General features: G+C 42.0%; 1 protein-coding gene across 1 annotated transcript; it reads left to right on the plus strand.

Annotated features, from left to right (window-relative positions):
• Positions 1 to 14,706: 14,706 nt before the first annotated feature.
• On the plus strand, positions 14,707 to 19,197 carry LOC133922116 (replication protein A 70 kDa DNA-binding subunit C-like). Its single transcript, XM_062367293.1, has 2 exons — positions 14,707 to 15,152; positions 16,514 to 19,197. The coding sequence occupies exons 1-2, from the start codon at positions 14,860 to 14,862 to the stop codon at positions 18,999 to 19,001; spliced, it is 2,781 nt and encodes a 926-aa protein (XP_062223277.1). The 5' UTR covers positions 14,707 to 14,859; the 3' UTR covers positions 19,002 to 19,197.
• The last annotated feature ends 1,910 nt before the right edge of the window (positions 19,198 to 21,107 follow it).

The following is a 21,107-nucleotide window of genomic DNA, read 5'->3' on the forward strand; positions in this document are numbered from 1 at the left end:
GTCGTCTAGTTGCTTTTATTCATTTTAGCCTAAGGTTGCTCTTTGTTCTAGAATTCGATAGTTGGTTTAGTTTTTTATTTAGTGCCCTATTCACCACCCCCACTCTAGGGCCATTAGATCCTTTCAATTGGTATCAGAGCCTCGTGCTCTTGATAGGCTTAAAATTCTAGAGCAATAGCCCCGGGGAATGGAAGTAGCTTGCCAAGGTTCGATGGAATAAACTTTGCCTATTGGAAAGTTTGCATGGCGAGCAATCTTGAGGCTATTTCCCCTGAAGTTTGGCTATCCACTTCCATTGGGTTTGATCACCCTTTTACCGACCAACAAGTTAGATGGAATGCTAAGGTAAAAAATGCTATATTTGAGAGAATTAGTGAAGAGGTATTCTCTAGAATTCGTAGCAAGGAATATGCTAATGAGATTTGGACCGCTCTTTGTGAAATTCATGAGGGTTCTAGGAAAATTCGTGAGGAACGATATCATGTGCTTATGAATGCTCTTAATCAATTCAAGATGCTTCCAAATGAATTGTGCAATGATATGTATTCTCGCATTAATATACTTGTAGAAGAAATTAACTCTCTTGAACTAACTTGTCGGAAGGAGACGTTATTCGTAGGATCTTGATGGTACTTCCGAAGCTGCAATACAACATTGTCATCTATCTTCTTCATGAAAGGGGCATCAATGGTATGACCATCACTGAAGCCATTGGGAAGATATGTACTCATGAGATGTTCTTCTTTGGAGATCATGAGTCTTCATCCAAGAAAAAACTTGCTCTTAAGGCAAAGATGGTTGACAAGAAGAAGAAGAAGATGAAGCTCCCATCATCAAGTGAAAGCGATGAAGAAGATAGTGATGATGATGATAATGACTCCGACACCAAGCTTGCTCTTCTCATGAGAAGAACCACAAGGATGATCTCCAAACTCCAAAAGAACGGCTACAACTATGATCCCAAGAAGAATAAATTTCGCCCAAAGAAATTTGACAAGTTTGGTGGAGAAGACAAGAAGAGATGCTACAATTGTGGTGAACTTAGCCACATGTCATATGATTGCCCTCAACCCAACAAGAAGAACATGAACAAGGGCAAGAAGATTGAATCAAATGAAGATGACGAGAAGCACAAGAAGAAGATCCAAGATAACCATTCAAGGAAGAAGCTCTTCAACAAGAAAGGTGGAGGACGCAAGGCCTACATTATTGGTGAATGGATCTCCGACGAAAGCTCAAGTGATGACTCAAGCAATGATGAAGACAATAACTTTGCGGGCCTTGCTATCACCAATGATGATGATGCACCCCTACCCCCACCACCTATGTGCCTCATGGTAAAAGGTAACAACAAGGTGAGTAATGATGAAGATGATAGTAGTGATGATGGTGGTATTTCTCCTAGTGATCTATCCAAGCTCATGAATGACTATGCTACTATCATCAAGAAACAAAAAACTAAAATCAAGTCTCTTGAAAATGCTAATGTTATGCTTAGTTTTAGTCATAATGAGTTACTTGCTAAATACAATGATGTGCTTAAGAAAAATGATGAAGTAGTTGCATCTAGCAAGTCTCTTAAGGGTAGTAACAAAATGCTAAAACTTGAGCATGCTGACTTGAAATGCAAATATCAAGAACTTGAACTTGCATATGATGCAATTGATTCTTCTCTAAATGAATTGTCTACTATTAAAGTAGTTAAGATCAATGCATCTATACCTTGTGATGATCACCTGAAAATACCTTGCTCATTTTCATGTGATAATGTATCATCTTTAAATACTAACCATGCAAGGAAAAAAGAGCGTATGAATGAGATTGCAAGCTTAAATTCATGTGTGGCCCGGTTGACTAAAGGGGAGTATAAGCATAAAGAAATTCTCATGAAAAATGCTATATACTACAACAAGAGAGGCATCGGTTGCTTCCCCAACCCGGTGGAAAAGGTCATCAAGTCACTGAAGATAAACAAGTGCTTCATCAAAGAAGTTGACTCCTATTGTCAACATTGTGAAGTCACCAGTCACCACACAAGGAAGTGTCCCATCCCTTCCAAACCCCTTGCCATCTAAATACAAGTCTACATTTAATGGTCATCATTTTCTATTGCATATGCTTAAGAGTGGCAAAGTCATGGCTAAGTTCATTGAAACTCAAGCAAAGGGCAAGCTTCCAAGCCAAATTTGGGTGCCCAAGAATCTTGTGTCTCACATGAAAAGTATCAAACTTGGTTGGGTACCTAAACAAAAAGCTTGATCCCATGTGTGTAGGTGAATTACAAAGCCTGCAGAAAGTATTAGGTGCTTGATAGTGATTGTACACAACATATGACCGGTAATGTAAATATGTTCACCCCTCTAGAAGATAAAGTGGGTGGACATGATAAAGTCACCTTTGGTGATAACTCAAAAGCAAATGTGGTAGGTTTGAGTAAGGTGGAAATCTCCAATGATCTCTCTATCTCCAATGTACTTTTAGTTGAGTATCTTAGTTTTAATTACTTTTTGTAGCTCAACTATGTGATTTAGGCTTCACATGTTTATTTAGTGATATTGATGTTGTCACTACTAGCAAGAAGCATAATGATCTAATTTTTAAAGGCTTTAGACATGGACATATATATCTTGTGGATTTTTCGTCTAATGAAGCTAGCTTGGCAATGTGCCTCTTCACCAAGACATTTTTAGGTTGGCTTTGGCATCGACAACTTGCTCATATTGGAATAAGCCAACTCAAAAAGGCATTCAAGAACGGAATGGTGGTCAGTTTGAAGGACGTAATCTTCGAGAAGGACAAATTATGTAGTGCTTGCTAAGCGGGAAAGCAAGTTGCAAGCTCACATCCTTACAAGGCTATGATGCCTTCATCAAGACCCTTGGAGCTACTACACATGGACCTCTTCGGACTAACCACCTACAAAAGTCTTGGTGGTAATCTCTATTGCTTTGTCATTGTTGATGATTATACGAGATACGCTTGGACTTTCTTTCTAGATGACAAGAACAAGACTGTTGGGATCTTCAAAAAAAATCACAAAGAGGGCTCAAAATGAGTTTGAAGCAACATTAGTGAAGATCCGAAGCGACAACAGGACATAGTTTAAGAATACTCAAGTTGAAGAGTATTGTGAAGAATGAGGCATCAAGTATGAGTTTTCATCTACCTACACTCCTCAACAAAATTGTGTGGTGGAGAGGAAGAACAAGGCATTGATTACACTTGTAAGAGCTATGTTGGATGAGTATGGTACACCAGAGAAGTTTTGGGCGAAAGGAATCAACACAGCATGCCATACGTCAAATAGAGTGTATCTCCATCGACTATTGAAGAAGACGCCATACGAGCTTCTCATTGGAAGGAAACTCAATATCTTCTACTTCCGGGTGTTTGGTTTTAAATGCTTTATCTTCAAAAAGAGAGAACACCTAGGTAAGTTTGAGCGTTGTTGTGATATTGGATTTCTTGTTGGTTATGCATCTAACTCCAAAACATATAGAGTATTCAACAATGCCACCAGTTTTGTTGAAAAAATATGTGATGTGGAGTTTGATGAATCTAATAGCTTCCAAGGAGAAGTTATTGCTTGTGATGATGTAGGGGATGAACCTTTGAGAGAAGTGATGAAGAAGATAGCCATTGGGGATATCAAGCCTAAGGAGGATGACGAAGACATGCCTACTACTTCCACTCCACATACCTCCTTACCACCCCAAGTGGATCAAGATGAAGCAAAGGATGAACTACATCTTCCAATACATGATACACATATCTCTCAAGAGAAAACTCAAACTCAAGCTCAAGACGTTGGACCACTGCAAGACACACCACAAGAGCCACAAGTGAAGCATACTCATATCTCAAAGGATCACCCAATTGATTTGATCATTGGGAGTCCATCAAGGGGGGTAAGAACTCATTCTCAATACGCTTCATTTTGTGAGCATTACTCGTTTGTTTCTTGTGTGGAACCCACTCATGTAAAAGAAGCCCTCAAGGATCTGGATTGGGTGATGGCAATGCAAGATGAACTTAATAACTTCACCCGCAACGAAGTTTGGATACTTGAAGAGAGGCCTCAAAACTAGAACGTCATTGGTACAAAATGGGTCTTCCGCAACAAACAAGATGAAAACGGTGTGGTGGTTCGAAACAAGGCGAGATTAGTCGCTCAAGGTTTCGCACAAGTGGAAAGATTGGATTTCGGCGAACCATTCACTCTCATGGCAAGACTAGAAGCTATACATATCCTTCTTACATTTGCTTCACATCGTAATATTAAGCTTTATCAAATGGATGTCAAGAGTGCATTCTTAAATAGATTCATTAATGAACTTGTATATGTTGAACAACCACCTGGTTTTGAGAACCACAGATATCCTAATCATGTCTACAGGTTGTACAAGGCACTCTACAAACTCAAGCAAGCTCCAAGAGCTTGGTACAAGCGCCTTCACGACTTCCTAATCAATCAAGAATTCAAGATCGGGAGGGTGGACACCACATTGTTCATAAAGATCATCGACAATGAGCTTTTCCTTTATCAAATTTATGTTTATAATATAATCTTTGGTTCAACTAACAAGGAATTTTGCAAGGAATTTGGGGACTTGATATCAAAAGAGTTCGAAGTGTCAATGATTGGCTAGATCAACTACTTTCTTGGGGTTCAAATCAAGCAATTAAAGGAAGGGACTTTCATCCATCAAGAGAAGTACACGAAGGATATTCTCAAGAAATTCAAGATGGATGATTGCAAGTCAATCAAGACTCCAATGCCTACCAATAGACATCTCGACTTGGATGAATCGGGTAAATCGATTGACCAAAAGCTTTACCGTTCTCTAATTGGGTCTCTTCTTTACCTTAACGCATCTATGCCCAATATTATGTTTAGTGTATGCATGTGCGCTGGCTTTCAAGCTAATTCTAAAGAATCTCATCTTAGCACCGTAAAAACAATCTTGAGATATCTTAAGCATACACCTAGCATAGGCTTGTGGTATCCTAAAGGTGCTAGTTTTCTACTCTTGGGTTACTCAGATTCGGACTTTGTCGGATGCCGTGTGGATCGTAAGAGTACTTTGGGTGGGTGCCACTTGCTAGGGCGGTCCCTTGTTTCTTGGTCTTCTAAGAAGCAAAATTCCATAGCTGTGCCTACAGCGGAAGCCAAATATATAGCCGTCAGAGCATGTTGTGCTCAAATCCTTTATATGAAACAAACCTTGTTAGATTTTAGTGTTAATCTAGAGAAGGTTCCACTCTTTTGTGACAACGAGAGTGCCGTAAAACTTGCAAATAATTCGGTTCAACACTCTCGCACAAAGCACATTGATATTCGCCATCACTTCCTTAGAGACCATGTGGCTAATGGTGATATCTCTCTTAGTGGTGTAAGGTTGGAAGATCAATAGGCGGATATCTTCACAAAACCTCTATATGAAGCCACATTTAGTAGGTTGCGAAGTGAGCTAAACATTATAGATGCCTCAAACGTCATGTGATGCTTTGTCATATAGATGCATTGATGATAGGCGCTTGTCTAACCTTCTCAAGATAGTGGTGAACATGAGTTTTACTTGAGATGCTAGTTCCCTAGTTTCTCTCAAGGCATGTTGTTGGGTTCACCATGAAGAAGCTTGAGAAGGGAAGTAAAATGACAAGATAGTTTAATTTATGCTATGCATTCACATGCCATATAATTTGCACTCATGTTTTAATTCATGCATTTGTTACGCATTACATGTGCATTGGCTATAGAGATCACAAAGGAGAATATCACTCTTTTGAGAATGTTGTTCGCTTTCCATGTGAACATACACCTCTATAAGTGTGATTAGAAAGATATAAGTGCTTAATACCTATTGAGTTATGTCCTAGCGAATTTAAAGCCATAAGCTTTGAATTCATAGGCAATATGGCTCAAATATTTCCTTGGAGTTTTCCTCCACTTTCTTTGGTTTTTATTGTCTATTTTGAAATTATTATAAGATAGTCTTTTGGCAAATATTTGAAAATAAGTGTTCGAGAGGGTGAGATTTCACTCAAACTGGTCCAAACATGTGTTTTTTGTTGTGTGGTTGTTTGAAGTTTGGACTCAGCGCGAGATTTTAGTTCATTAGAAATCTTTCCTTCTCACCAGATGATCCGGTGCTCTCTTGGTTAATCTCAACAGATCATCCAAAGCTTGGTTGTCGGCGTTTGCTATGGTCTCTAGAAATTTGTCTGGTGCTCTTTAAGTTGGCTTCACCGAACCTTCTGGTGTTCTTTTCAGAGGTAGAAAAATCTCAGTGGAAAGAAATAGTCTGGCGAGTTCAAAGTTTACTTCACCGGACCATCTGGTGTGCTTATTGGAATTTTTAAGACAAAATGGTCTGATGAGCATATGGTCAGACGTCGGACTATCCGGTGTTCAGATTTCAGTGGAGGTGCAAAATTTTAGAGGTTTTGTTAATTGATGCGATGTTTTGTCCGATGCTCATTCCTGTCATCACCGGACTATCCGGTGTTCATATTCTTGGTGGGACCCACTTGTCATATGTCTCTCGTTCGTTCCGCCACTTCCTTTCGATCCGACGCCCGAGAGCAGCCGCCGCAGCACCGCCCCTTCTCCGTGCTCTTGCTCCGCCACCCGAGCACACCACCGGCCGCCTCCACTACAGTAGCCACCGACCGCCTCCTCTTCTGCAACTGCCGGACGCCTCTTAGCCACCGATTCCTGCAAATCCTCAGAGTCGCCGCCATTGCTCGAGCTCTCAGCACCACTGCTACCGCTAGTCCTCACCGTCAGCCAACAGGAGCTCATCTCAAGTCTCCAGATCAACTCCTTCTCGTGATGGCTCGTGAGCGTCATGACAAGGGCAAGGCCATCGAGCAGCCTAAGAAGAAGAAAACAAAAGAGCAGAAGGAGTGGGATCGGGCGATTGCAGCCGCCGATGCCCCAGTTTCTCAGTGAGGATTGCAAATCAGAGGCACAGATATGACTCCGCCACGTCGGTCCACCCGCACTCGTCAAGCAGACGGGTTGGGATCAACTCCGTCCGGCCAGGAGAGCCAGAAGAGGGCTCGTTAGGAGCCTCAGAGAGAGTCTAAGTCAGAGCACACAGAGAAGCCATAGCCTCAGGGGGAGATCAGATTATTGGACTTGACCTCTTACAAGTCCCCCAGGACAAAGAAGCTCAGATTTATGCCGATAGACGAGTGGTTTATCCCACAGAGGTATGAGGGGGTCAACCCCAGGTTCTAGACTATCCTCTAGGAGTGCTTTCACGCTTCTTATCTCAGGAGGAGAGTCAGTCTGAGTGTGCACAAGAAGATTAACTGGCATTATCTTGAGTTGGCAGCTGGTGGAGTGGATATGAGAGCTCACTTTGAGTCTATTCCTGGACTAGCTGAGTTGGTGTATGGAGTGAGCTAGTATGTTGAGGATTGGGTGCGAGTGTTCTATGCCATGGTTTGGATAGCACTCGAGAGGAACTTCATACAGTTTATGTTCCAAAGTGAGAGCTACAGACTCTACCGAAACAACATATTAGAGGCGTTGGGTCTTCAGGTGAGCTCCCGATCATTTCATGAGGTTTTTCACCCTCACGCTCAGCCACCCCGGTGTCCTCTCGTTGGTGGAGTCTTCCTGACAGACGATGAGATCCGACCAATCTCCAGGCCGCCTTTTCCTCTAGGATCACCGAGAGTGCCAGATATGCTGAATCCTGAGGTGAGGGTGTTACATATGGCATTAAGACGCAGCCTTCTCCCGAGGATAGGATATGGAGAGGCGATCACCAGTTTGCAGCAATGGTTGATACTTTCCATCCTCACTCACCAGAGATTTGATGTGGTTGATTTGATCCTTAGTGAGATTAAGGATGTGATTGCTGAGGGGATGACCATGGCTAGACAACAACCTTATGCACATTTCATATCCCACATGATTGCACATTCGGTCAGATTCCCCCAGTTAGTCCAGGCCTACGAGCAGTTGCCTACACATTATAATGTGTATGCTCCCACAGCACCATCAGACAGGCGACGATGCCAGCATGCAATGTTTCATGCTTAGGAGCAGATGCCAACTGATGTTAGAGAGAGAGCAGCAGCAGAGGATCAGGCCCTTGCAGCGGCCGAAGCAGCACTCCCGCACGCTTTTTACTTGAGTGATAGCAACTCGGATTCATCAAATCTTGAGTTCTTCCCACCAGTCACTAGGTCATATGATGCTAAGACTGGAGGGTCTTCTCAGGCAGTTCCCACTTCTACAGTTCCTTCAGCACCTGAGACAGCGACCTTCGTGCCCCCTGCTGCACCACCATCCAAGTTTATTCTTATTCTTCAGCAGATGCAGCAGCAGCAGGCCAAGCTACAAGCAGACATACTTCGGCAGCAGGAGCAACAGCTCATGATGATGCAGTCACTCCAGTAGCAGCAGCAGACTACCTTAGCAGCTCTTCAGGCCGATCGAGAGAACAATGACCGCATGTTCATGTTTATCTCTGGATGTCTTGGGTATCTCTTTTAGACATCAGGCCTACAGCTGCCAGTTGCTCCTCAGGCTCCAGCCTCAGCACCTAGTCCTCTCCCGGGCAATGTCAGTGGTCTCATGGGAACACCAGTGTCAGCATTCCCTTTGCCACCTCTCTTCAGCACTGGTGTGTTTTCTCAGCCTGCCGAGACTACAACAAGGCCAGTTCTACCTTCGTTGTCTACTCCTATGACTGGCGCTCTTCGCTTTGAGGACTCTCCACAACCGACAGTGCATTCTCAGCAGCCATCCGTTCAAACTCCTCTAGTTGTTTAGTCTGCCTTCGAGGAGCTCGATGTAGCACTACAAGAGATGGCTACTCAGGGTACTACTACTACTACCAGCTCAGCCCCAGCTACAGTCTCAGAGGCACTGTCAGAGTCAGCTCATCCTCCTCAGCTAGTTGTTGACCCCGCAACTGTTGAGCTATCGGATTTAGATACAGACTCAGGCTCACAGTTCGAGGTGCGACCGTCTCCAGCAGCACGACTTCCTCCTCTCCTCCAGCTCCATATGTTTAGGAGTGTGCTCTTTTTGGTGCTTAGATGCCAAAGGGGGAGAGAGTCTAGGTGATAGGGGAGTCGTTTGGAGAGAGGTAGATGAGTGACTAGTGAGCTTTCTAGTTCATAGACTTAGGGGGGCTTTGGGTAGTATAGGGTCGAAGTGTTGGATCTTCATGGATTTTGATGTAATGACATGCTATTTGATTCTTAATTGATGTGTTTCGCTTGTCATCGCATTGTGTTTCCTTTCGTGCTTTGTTTTAATTCTTATTCTACTAGCATGATAGGTTGTTCTAGTGCTAGACTTTCTCTTTCTTAATTATTATATGTCGTTCAATGCCTAGTATGATAGGGTGTTCTTCATATTCATTTTTCTATTCCTATTTGTGTTGTCATCAATCACCAAAAAGGGAGAGATTGTAGCATCTAAGCCCCTAAGTAAGTGGTAAGTATTTCGGTGATTAATGACAACCGTATCATTGTGACTAATGCGTATATTTTGAAGGGAATCAATTTTTTTAGTTCACAATGATTGAATGGGTTTTCTTAGTCCCTCATGGAATTCTATTGGTCGATCAAAGGACATTTACGTCAAGATTAAGGATCTTCTAGTTCTAAGTGTCACAAGGTGATGAAGGACACTTAGAGTAGACATAGGTATCTTTTTGTCTTTTGACCGTACTATAAAGGGAGGCTAAGTGTTGTAGCTTGACCTAGTTGAGTCTAGACATAGTTGGATGCACACTTGCAAAAATCTAGCATTAGGTAGCTCAAAGAAGCCCATGGGGTGAGAAGTTGAGAAGTTAGAACTCAAAGTTGATTGAATTGGACTAGTTTCAGAAAGTTTGTTCTCACCAGATTGTCCGGTACGAGAAGGATTAAACTCACTGGACTATTTTCCCTCTCTGTGAAGATTTCAAATGACCCCACCAGATTGTCCGGTGATGGGAGGAATTTTGCACCGGAGCATTTAACAGAAGAGTCTTTTGTAGAGAAATTTGAAGTTCCATGCACCGGATTGTCCGGTGATCTGAATGATGCATACACCGGACTATTTAGCAGAAGGATTGTTTTTCTGGAAAAAATCTAAGTTGAACTGACCGGATTGTCCGGTGACTTAAAAGAGTTATCACCGGACTATTTAACAGAAGCTTGGTATTTTCGGAGGAAATGGATTATAAGGCACCGGATGATCCGGTGATGAGATGGATATCACACCGGAGCATTTTGTTACTTGTGTCACGATGCAAAAGACTATAACTCACCGGTTTGTCCGGTGATACTATGTACACCGGAGCATTTTGCAACGGTATTGACAGCTGTCAGACCAGCGTGTGGAAAAAGTATACGCACCGGATTGTTCGGTGTTAACAGAGGCGTGTGCACCGAAACATCCGGTGTTCACAGAAAATATGAGTGGTTGGGCAACGGCTAGATTTGGACCTCTAGCCTATATATACCCCCTCACTTGGTTTCATTCATCTCTCTTGCAACCCAGAAGCATTCATACACAGTGCGTATCATCTAGAAGCAAGGGAGAGCACTTGAGGTGATTTGCAAGTTCTTAATTGAATATTAAGGACTTCATTAGTGCTTCAAGAGTAGCGAGTGTGCATCTAGCTGTTGTTTAGGCTTGATAGGGATCAAGTGAACCAGTTAGCTTGTTACTCTTAGTGGTTGGCAACACCTAGCCGGTCATGGAGATTGGAGGTATTCTCGGTGAGCTCTTGGAGGTCTTGTGGGAGCCTCGGGAAGCTCGTGTACTTGGTTTGATACCCGCCAATCCGGAGATGGAGAAGTGGCAATCACTAGTGAGCACTTGAGTCTTGGTGACTCAAGGAGGAGCGACATCCTTGTGTGGATGCTCCATGAGGATTAGTGGAGATTGCCAACTCTTCGATACCTCGGGAAAAACTCAGTGTCCCCTTTCCCTACTCTTGTTACATTTCGCATTTCGCTTCTAGCATTTCCTTCATAAAAGTTTCAATTCTGCACTTTACTTATGTTCTATATGCTTGCATTTTTGTGCTTATCATTCTAGCTTACTAGGTTGTCTAGTTGCTTTTATTCATTCTAGGCTAAGATTGCTCTTTGTTCTAGAATTCGGTAGTTAGTTTAGTTTTTTGTTTAGTGCCCTATTCACCCCCCTCTAGGGCCATTAGATCCTTTCACTTTCCAATGCAAGCAAGTCAAGATGAAGACTAAGGAGAAGAAGAAGACATTGAACCTCTCAAACAAGGCATTCAATATCTACAGCAAGCTCAACTATAAGATCAAGACCAAGAGCAATCACTACAAGCTCAAGAAGAAGGACAATAGCAAAGTGATTGTACACATGGTTGGGCGAAAGGGTCGGGAATGGACCCAATCCATTTGGGTGCCCAAGGAAGTCATCACAAACATGAAGGACCCCAATCAGTTTAGGTTCCTAAGAAGACTTAAAGTCCACGCGTCAGCTAGGAGAATTTGGAGACTTGGCACACAAGATGAAGTGAAGGTTCAAGCAAAGAAGCTAAGTGTATAAGATTGGGCATATTAATGAAGATCTTGATCATCATATACTCAAATCCCTCATTCAAAGGTAAAAGAGGTAACGGTAGCTAGATTTTTGTTCATACTTTTTGTTTTGCATCTAGTACCTTTATCTTGTCTAGGATTGTCTATGCATATATCATTTCCTTGCAATGTCTAGTGTAGGTTTTTTATATGATAGGTTGCTTGTATTTCTAACCCTTAAGCAACCTACATGATTCATTAGTTGTAGGGTTTTTTCATGGCATATTTGTACAAGCGGTATCTTTTATGTGTCATGGATCCAACTTATAAGATATCATTTTCATTGTTATCAATGATAAGTGCATATCTCTTACAAGTATTCAACACTTGTATGCACACATTTAGAATGAGCATATCCTATGAGCTGTGATTTTGAGACTAACATGTGCTTCAAGTGGTATCCTTTTTAGTCTCTTGGAGTAATCTACAAGTCCTGAGATGTATGCAATGCTTATTCATCAATTGGTTTTTTGGCCAATTCATTAGTTCATTTAAGTTATCTCTATGCATAATATGGCTTAAGCTTCCCATCTTGACATATTGTCTAGTTCTGCATATGTTATATACCTACAAGTGATAATCACAAGTTGGTCTCATCATATGTATGCACACATATAGGGGGAGTTTAGATCATATCATACGAATTTCATGAATTGTGATCCATATTTTTTATTTGAAATGGTATCTACCTAGCTCTTTCGCATCATAAGTGTACTATTCAAAAGGATCATAATTTATGAAATTCTCTCCCTAGTGCTCCAATGTTTTCTCTTAAGTTCAATATGTGTTTGTAGCCCTTTTGAGATTGTTGACGAAAGGGGAGAATTTTGGCGAGCAAAGCAAGATGCAAGATTGTTGACAAAGGGAGAAGCATGATGTAAGAAACGTGTATGGAAGGATTATAAATGATATCAAAGCAAGAAGCACACAAAGCAAGAAGCTCTTGCATGGGTAGATCAAGGGAGATAGTGACGATAGAGAGAGGGGGGAATTATCTCCATGAAGTTACAACAAAAGGGGGATAAAGTGAAGGTAAGAATAAGGTATGATAAAGATGAAATATTTTCCTTACAATTTTGTATCACTGGTTGTTCTTACTATGCATCCAAGTAAAGTGATAAGACCTTATACTCTTTACAATTTATATGACTTATTATTTGCCACTTGTTTTGGTTGTGTTGTCATCAATCGCCAAAAGGGGAGAGATTGTAACAAACATCGCCCTTTTAGGGTATGTATGTAATTTTGATGATTAATGATAATATAGTTAATGGGACTAACATATTTATTAAGTATATGCTTTAGTAGGTCTCATTGATGCAATATATGAAGAAGCTACCGGAGTCGGGACAAAGATTGGATTGAACTAAACAAGTCCTAGAAAAAATATGCATACCGGACGATCCGATGATAGAGGACTTGTATACGCCAGAGCTTTTATCTTCGAGCAATTGTACGCACCGGATAATCTGGTGATTGAAGAAGTTGTGCACGCCGGAGCATTCCAGAAGTTGAAGTTTAAGTGTTCCACACGTCGAATGGTCCGACGCTTGAAGTTGTGCATGCCGAAGGTTTTGCCAGAGTATTTTTCAGAGATTTCCTTTGGTTCATTGGAAGATGTAGTTATACACACCGATGGTCCGGTGCTTGTATCAGAGGATTTTGTACATCAACGGCTAGTAACAGCTAGTCTTTGGTGGATGATGCATACTGAAAGATCTGGTTTTCAGAGGTGGTACACACTGGATCATCCGACGTTCAGAAAAATTGTGAGCATTGGGGCAATGGTTAGTTCATAGGGTTGAGGCTATATGTACCCCCACTCGGTCATTTGAGCGTGATGGAATCCAGAGAAGCTCACATACACTTGAGGAGATGTCCCATCCACTGTAGTGCTAAAAAGTGGTCATCCAAGGCAATTAATACAAGATTATGAAGTGATTAGTGCTATTAGACCTAGAGAGGGGATCAAGGAGTATTGCTATCTTGTACCAAGTGATATACCGGCGCCTTGTAGTCTTGGTGACTTATCGGTATCATGAGCCTTGGTGGCTTAAGTTTGCCAACCCTCCGGTTTTGTGTGCAGTGACGACAAGAAGCTTGCATAGGGACGTGGAGGCTCTTACCTTGATGGCTCAAGCTCTGAAATGAAGACAACGACAAGTGACCAGAAAAGAGGCTTGTGGTGAGCCTTGCATTTATGGCTTGGTGGCTCAAGTTACTTAAGGTATAAGTGGCTCAAAGGTCGTGATTGGGTGCCGTCTAGAAGCAATAGCATAAGTGGCTCCTCCAACGTGAACTAGGGGTGACGTTTATGTCATCGATACCACGAGATAAAAATCTTTTGTGCCAAGTTTTCTCTCTCTACCTTCTTTACGTTTCTATATTTACATACTTACAGGTTATCTTTACATGTTTACCTTTTTAGAGTAGTTTGGTAAGATTAGTTATAGGTTACAAATCTTTTTAGCAGTAGAGTAGACACACTAGATAAATCTATAACATATTTAGATAGAAATTGATATAGATTTATCTTGTAAAGTTTTTAGAGTCGATTAATTTTATGTGCCTTAATTCACCTTCTATTAGAACATCACCGATCCTTTTCATATATGTATGCTTTGGTGAAAACTTACTTTGCCAATACTTTTGTTATGTAATGTGCACGTATGTGACAATATTTATTCAACAGTGAGATGATTGTTTTGTGATTTTTTCTTTTTTTGTCATGAACAAGAGTAGTATGGTCACTTAAAATTTTATTTCCAATCCATATCCCATGCATACCAAACATGGGTATACGATGAAATCTCTCATATTGTTATCCCATACTCTATTCATATAATACCTCCATTCTAAAATAGATATTGTCCTAGAATACGTGCAATTAAACTTTAAAAACTTTATACATAAAACTATTAGGATTTAACATATAAAAATGATAATAATAAATTTATCATAAAAAATACTTAACATCATCTAATTTTTATCAACTTTTATCAAAAAATAATTATAAAAAATAATAACTAAATATACTTATTAAAAATCATATCGATATCCTAAATAATAAATAAAAGAGAATAAAGATAAAACATGAGTATGTCATGAGCAAGAGGAGTTCCTATCCCACCTCATTTTCCATTCCGTTTCCCAAGCTCTATCCAAACGCCACCTAAGGTTTACGCCCATATTCGCCCATAACCTCCCCCAATTCGCCCAAATTTCCTCGCCTCCTCCGATCCCCTCTCGCGACCCCGGCCGCGGAAGCTACTAGAAGCTTCCATGGATGCCGCGCAGCTGACGCCGGGCGCGGTGCAGGCGATCGCGGACGAGGCGGGGCCGGCGGCGATCCAGCCGGTGCTGCAGGTGGTGAAGTTGCGCCTCGTCACCACCAAGGCCGACAACGCCAACTCCAACTCGTCGTCACGGTTCCGCATGGTGCTCTCCGACGGCGCCCACTCGCTACAGTCTATGCTCGCCACTGCCTTGAACCCACTCGTCAGGGACGGCACTCTACGCGTGGGCACCATCGTCCACCTCAACGAGTTCGTGTGCAATACCATCCAGGGTAAAAGGTCAGTCATTTAACTTGGTTCGATGGTTCCGCGTGGAAGATTGGATCTTGACGGCTGGTTCATGTGGTCTTGCTGATGGATCTGCGGGTAGGGACAGGTTGCAGGGTGTTTGGTGTCGGTGGGGATTTAGGGTTTAGTGTTCTTTGGCTTGCGATATTTGGAATCCACATTGAGGATAGTGCAGGAAATGCTGGATTTTGTAGTTCTTGACTGTGTGTAGGTTTTTGCCTATAAAAAGGGTGACTAATGTTCATTAAATAAGATGACCTATGTTAGTTCGTCATGTCAGGGAACAATGCAATATATGTGTTAGTAGCTCTACTAGTACGAAACTCTAGGGATTATGTGATGTATATAGCTCTAAATATATGTAATTCACACGGTAGTTCTCATTGTTACATAGGACAATGAGTGGGTTATAGTGCTGTTAGTCATTACTTGTCTTGCGTTCCACCTGCATTGTGAAATCTTGTTGATATTAGTCCTCTGGAGTTTGATTAGGGGAGCATATTTTGGAGTTTTCACTCTGCTCCAGCTGAATAGGTTGTCTTTAGTATTAACCCTGTTGGTAAAATTGGGTATGTACACATATACATGTTTTGTCACGTATGTACGCAAGCTCATATTTAATCCCCATCATCTCTGTAGATTCTTAGAGAAATTTGATTTTCCAATTCTACATTTATTGGACATTCCCATGTATCTTTGCCAGTGTGTTTCGATCCAATGAGATTTGTTTCTCCTTTTGTTTTTCTTATCATTAGCAGTTGTCCCATGACAAGAAAGCTCCAACCTTTCGATTTGTAACAGCTAATTTGTTGAGTACTTCCTTTTGTTGAGTAGTGATTTGCATGTCCGTCGTTGGCGATGGTTGCAGCACTGAAAAGGTGTTGTATTATGTGCCATATGCTTACAACCTACATTCTTTCATTTGATTGCTGTTGTAAACCAACTAAACAAGTCATAACACATGTTCACATGAACTGAATTGTAGAACTAACTTCGATAGAAAGTCTGGAACCTTGTTTGTTCGTGTGGCCGTAGCTAAACATGTTTATTCTAGGAATGAATTGTCATAGTGATAGAGTGATAGAATGGATATGCTAGATAATTAAATCTGAATGGGTGTCAGTTTGTCACTATTGCATTATCCTAACTCGTTTATAAATTGTCACATCCTTAGTGTTTACTTGTTTTCGGTTTTATGAGCTAATTTCTACACATCTGTTTAGTTGATGCTATTTAGAACTAACCGTACACCTTTTTAAAAGGAGGAATATCCTATTTAGCACTTCATTGTTGATGGTTTTTTGGATTACTGTGTATTACTTCAGTTGACAATACTTCCCTGTTGTGTTCAGGATCATTATTGTTGTGAAACTGGAAATTCTGCAAAGTGAGTGCACCATGATCGGGAGCCCCAAAAACTACGAAGCGAAAAGTTTAACTAAGGTACAAGACCCTAACATACCGACCAGTGCAGCTCAAAGTAATAGTAGAATCTATTCCGGTGGCCCAGGCATGATGGGGTCTTCCGTTGCTCCAAGGGCAGAGCAGGCTGCTAACAAACTCTCATATAGTGGACCCTATAACGGTGCTCAAGGCATGGTGGGGTCTTCTATTGGCCAGACAGTAGAACCTGGTCCTAGCAATGTGTTCACTGGTGGCTCTTATGGTGCAATGTCGGCACAGAACACAATTAATGCCAACATGGTACAGCCAAAATCTCAGCAGCCTTTGCTGAACTCTCATCAAAATGAAATGTTTGCAGTTCCTGCCACAGGTGGGGGCTTTGGCCCTCCTGGCAATACTTACGGGCACCCTGCACAGCCTTCATATCAGCAGCTGCCTCCAGATTGTATCAATCGAGGCCCTGCTGCTGGGAATGAATCTACAACTCATATCGTTCCGATTGCTTCATTGAATCGGTACCGGCAGAATAAGTGGACAATCAAGGCTAGGGTGACTGCAAAGACTGATCTCAGGTACTACACCAACTCCAAAGGTCCAGGAAAAGTTTTCTCATTTGATCTCCTTGATGCACAAGGCGGAGAAATTCGCGCAACATGCTTCAATTTGGCGGTTGATCAATTTTATGACCTAATTGAGGTTGATAAGGTGTACTTGATATCTAGAGGAAATCTTAAACCCGCAGAGAAGAAGTATAACCATTTGAACCATGAGTACGAAATAACTCTGGATGCATCAATATCGTCTGTTGAGATTTGCTCTGGTGATGATAACAGCATCCCTAGGCAGCAGTTCAATTTCCAGCAGATCAGCGAAATAGAGAACATGGATAACGATGCCATGGTTGATTTACTTGGTGTTGTTACATCAGTTGGCCCTTCTGATACAATAATGAAGAAGAATGGCACTGAAACCCAGAAAAGAACTCTTCAACTGAAAGACATGTCTGGTCGGAGCGTGGAATTAACCATTTGGGGAAACTTCTGTAATGTTGAAGGTCAGCAGCTGCAGTTGCAGTGTGATTCTGGTTTGAATCCTATACTTGCTTTGAAAGGTGTCCGTGTCAATGATTTCGGGGGCAGATCAGTGGGCACAATCAGTTCAACTCAGTTAAAGATGAACCCAGACTTTCCTGAGGCAGAAAGGCTGAGGCAGTGGTACATAATTGAAGGAAAGACTGCCGCTTGTGTTCCTTTATCTCGGGAAATGTCTAATATGGGCCGGGGTGATGTCCGCAAAACGATTGCACAGATCAATGCTGAAAACTTGGGGCGATCAGGTAAGCCAGACTGGATCACTATTAAGGCTGCAATTTCAGAAGTACGGACTGAGAGTTTTTATTATCCAGCTTGCCCGTTGATGTTTAACAAGAAGCCATGTAACAAAAAGGCCATACAGAATGGTGATGGGATGTGGCATTGTGAAAGATGTGATAAGATCTTTGAAAACTGTGAGTATAGGTACTTGGTTACGTTTCGAATCCAAGATCACACCGGTACTACCTTTGTTACTGCATTCCAGGAGGCCGGTGAGCAGATATTTGGCTGTCCGGCTCAAGAACTTTTCTTGATAAGAAATGTCAACCAAGATGTCGCACTATTCACCGAGATCATAGAAGGGGTCCGTTGGCATCAATATCTATTCAAGTTGAGAGTCAGGGAGGAAGTGTTCAACGATGAGAAGCATGTGAAATGTAGCATTGTTAAAGCTGAAAAAGTGGATCCATTGGAAGAGAGTAGAATCCTTCTTGGAGCGATTGACAGCCTTCTACTGGATGGGTTAGGCTCAAACCCAGGGGTGCAAGGCGCTGTTATTACCCCTAACGCAGGTTTCACCAATTCACAAGGCGGTCACAATGTGCTTACCTCCAACAACGCCTATACCATGAATATGGGTGCCGCAAATCAGTTTGGGCGGCAAGGAAGCATAGGTGGGTGGATGTCAACCCCACTGTCAGCGACACAAAATGTACAGACTTGCAGTGCTTGTGGATCCAGTGGGCACAACGCACAGAACTGCCCTTCTGGTGTGGATAGGCAGCAACCATCTGCAGGTGGCCACTTCACAGGCATTAACTATGGCTCTACTGCTGGCAATGCCAGCTCGGGTTTGTGCTTCAAATGTAATCAGCCTGGGCACTGGTCTAGAGACTGTCCAGGGCAGGCTTCTGGTCCCCAGCAACAGGCATATGGGAAGAGTGTTGCATCGGGAGGCTTCACAGGCCGTAACTATGGTGCTACCGCTGGTAACACCTGGTCGGATGTGTGTTTCAAATGCAACCAGCCTGGGCACTGGTCTAGAGACTGTCCAGGGCAATCAACCGGACCCCGGCACCAAACATATGGGAATAGCATGGCATCAGGAGGTTACAGTAGGTAATCCTTCGCTGGGCGCTAATAAAGTATTCTGCCAGTCAAGCAGCATCTTGAATTTTCTTTTAGCTGTATGGCATCGCTGTGCATTGTGTACAGTAGTTAAATCTACCCTGTTTATGGCCTCTAATGTTCACTGGGCACCTGTGTCTGCACCTTGTATTGCTACTTCGAAAGTATATATTATCAGTTATGTCCTGTCATTTTGTAGTGTACGTTTCTCTTCCTACCTGGTTAGTCCACCGTTTCTAGTTAGGCTAGTCTACCTACAATGTAAAAGGTGGATAGTATTTTTTTTTTTTTTTTTTTTTTTGGAGAATCAGGTGTACAATGGTGTCTGATCTCTGTTTTTGTTTATGCATTTCTAAGGACTGGATGGTATGGAGCCCAATTTTTCCTAATCTTCGAGATATGTTACCTTGTCAATAGCTTCACGAGTCATCAGACGTAAGAGGACGAAATGCAGAGCCGGCCGGCCGGCACATTTTTTTGTTTTCTCGTATAGTTATTTGCTGCCAACTGCATTGTATTGCACAGCCGCTCAAGCTCGATAGTTGCATCTAGCATTGGTGTACGAGTAGACATTTTCTCAAAAAATAACAAATAGACTGACCAGGCACCATCAAGCTGCTGATCAAACTAGAGTATATATTACGAATTTTCCCTCTTTTTGTACGTAAGGAGGAAAAATGGAGGCCCAATTCGACCGGCCTGGTTGGCTCGCAGAAAGAACTGAAGAGGGGCCCAGCCCGCCAATATCTTCGTTCCATGTTAGGGCGTTGGTTAGTCGCGGAGGACGCCGGACAGGAGCAGCCGCCGATGACGTCGTCGTCGTCGGAGGGCGAGAATCCTTTTAATCCGAAGGTGAGCGAGTACGACCCAAGTGCAGGCGATACGTGTTACGCACGGTACTTCTTCGCCCCCCTCACATTCGACCTCGACAGGGAGTGTACGTGCGTGCTTCCTCCTGCTGATCTCTCCCTCCGTCCACTGATCCATCCTATGCTGCGGGCTGCACCCGCATAATTCTGTATCCGAAACAGTGATGCTAGATCAATCGAGATCCATAGCAAAGGTAGTGTAGGCTGGAGCGTGACGATTAGAGTGAGTGAATTCGACCTCGACAGGGAGTGTACGTGCGTGCTTCCTCCTGCTGATCTCTCCCTCCATCCACTGATCCATCCTATGCCGCGAGCCGCACCCGTACAATTCTGTGTCCAAAACAGTGATGCTAGATCAATCGAGGTCCATAGCAAAGGTAGTGTAGGATGGAGCGTGACTATTAGAGTGAGTGAATAGACGTTTTAATAAATTTTTTAAAATTAATGATTTTCTCCTATTTGATCACTTAACGTACCTCTAAAATAGAATCACAATATAATACAACACAAACACGTAGCAGAAAAACTGCACCTGCCTAGAAAGTCCGGAGACTTCGGAAATAGGACCAGAGAGTCTGGAGTTTTCGAGAAAAATTAAAAATCAAACTTGAAGATTCAACAAAAGGTGAGTCTCATGGTTGAAATTGAACACTAGGTTCCACAGCAACCTAATCTATGACTCATCCCCACACAAAGGTTGAATCTTGAGAAAAGATTATTCAAGGATCAAAAGATGAACATCGGGTGAAAAAGATTTCTAAGTGATGATCGAAAGGTAAGAAAATTCAAAACCCTATCACATATACATGTGTATGTGAATTTTATATCTTTAGCATCGAGAAAAACAACCTCCCAATGTGTTAAAATTTTAGCTCAAAAAGAAAAACAAAAATCAACACTAAAAAGGAAAAACTTGCACATAAAATAAGGGAAATTAGAAAGAGGGAAATACAGGCATATGTAACAAAATAAACTTCATTACTCAAATAGGTCAACCTTATTTTAGACAGATTATAAATATTTTCTTTTTAAAACTCTTATCTATTACATAGGCTAAGAACTCATCCTCCTCTCCTTTAAAACTCTAGCATAATGCTCTTATATAGTTGGCACAAGAGGCTTAAATGGTTGGTTCATCCTTTCTCATAGTCATATCCCTCTATTTATAGGTATAGAAAACTTAACCTTCAAGTTTCCTAGTTTTTTTCTAAAATATAATTCTTTTGTAGTAC

This window comes from Phragmites australis, chromosome 6 (genome assembly GCF_958298935.1).
Source record: "Phragmites australis chromosome 6, lpPhrAust1.1, whole genome shotgun sequence".
NCBI classification, from domain to species: Eukaryota; Viridiplantae; Streptophyta; class Magnoliopsida; order Poales; family Poaceae; genus Phragmites; species Phragmites australis.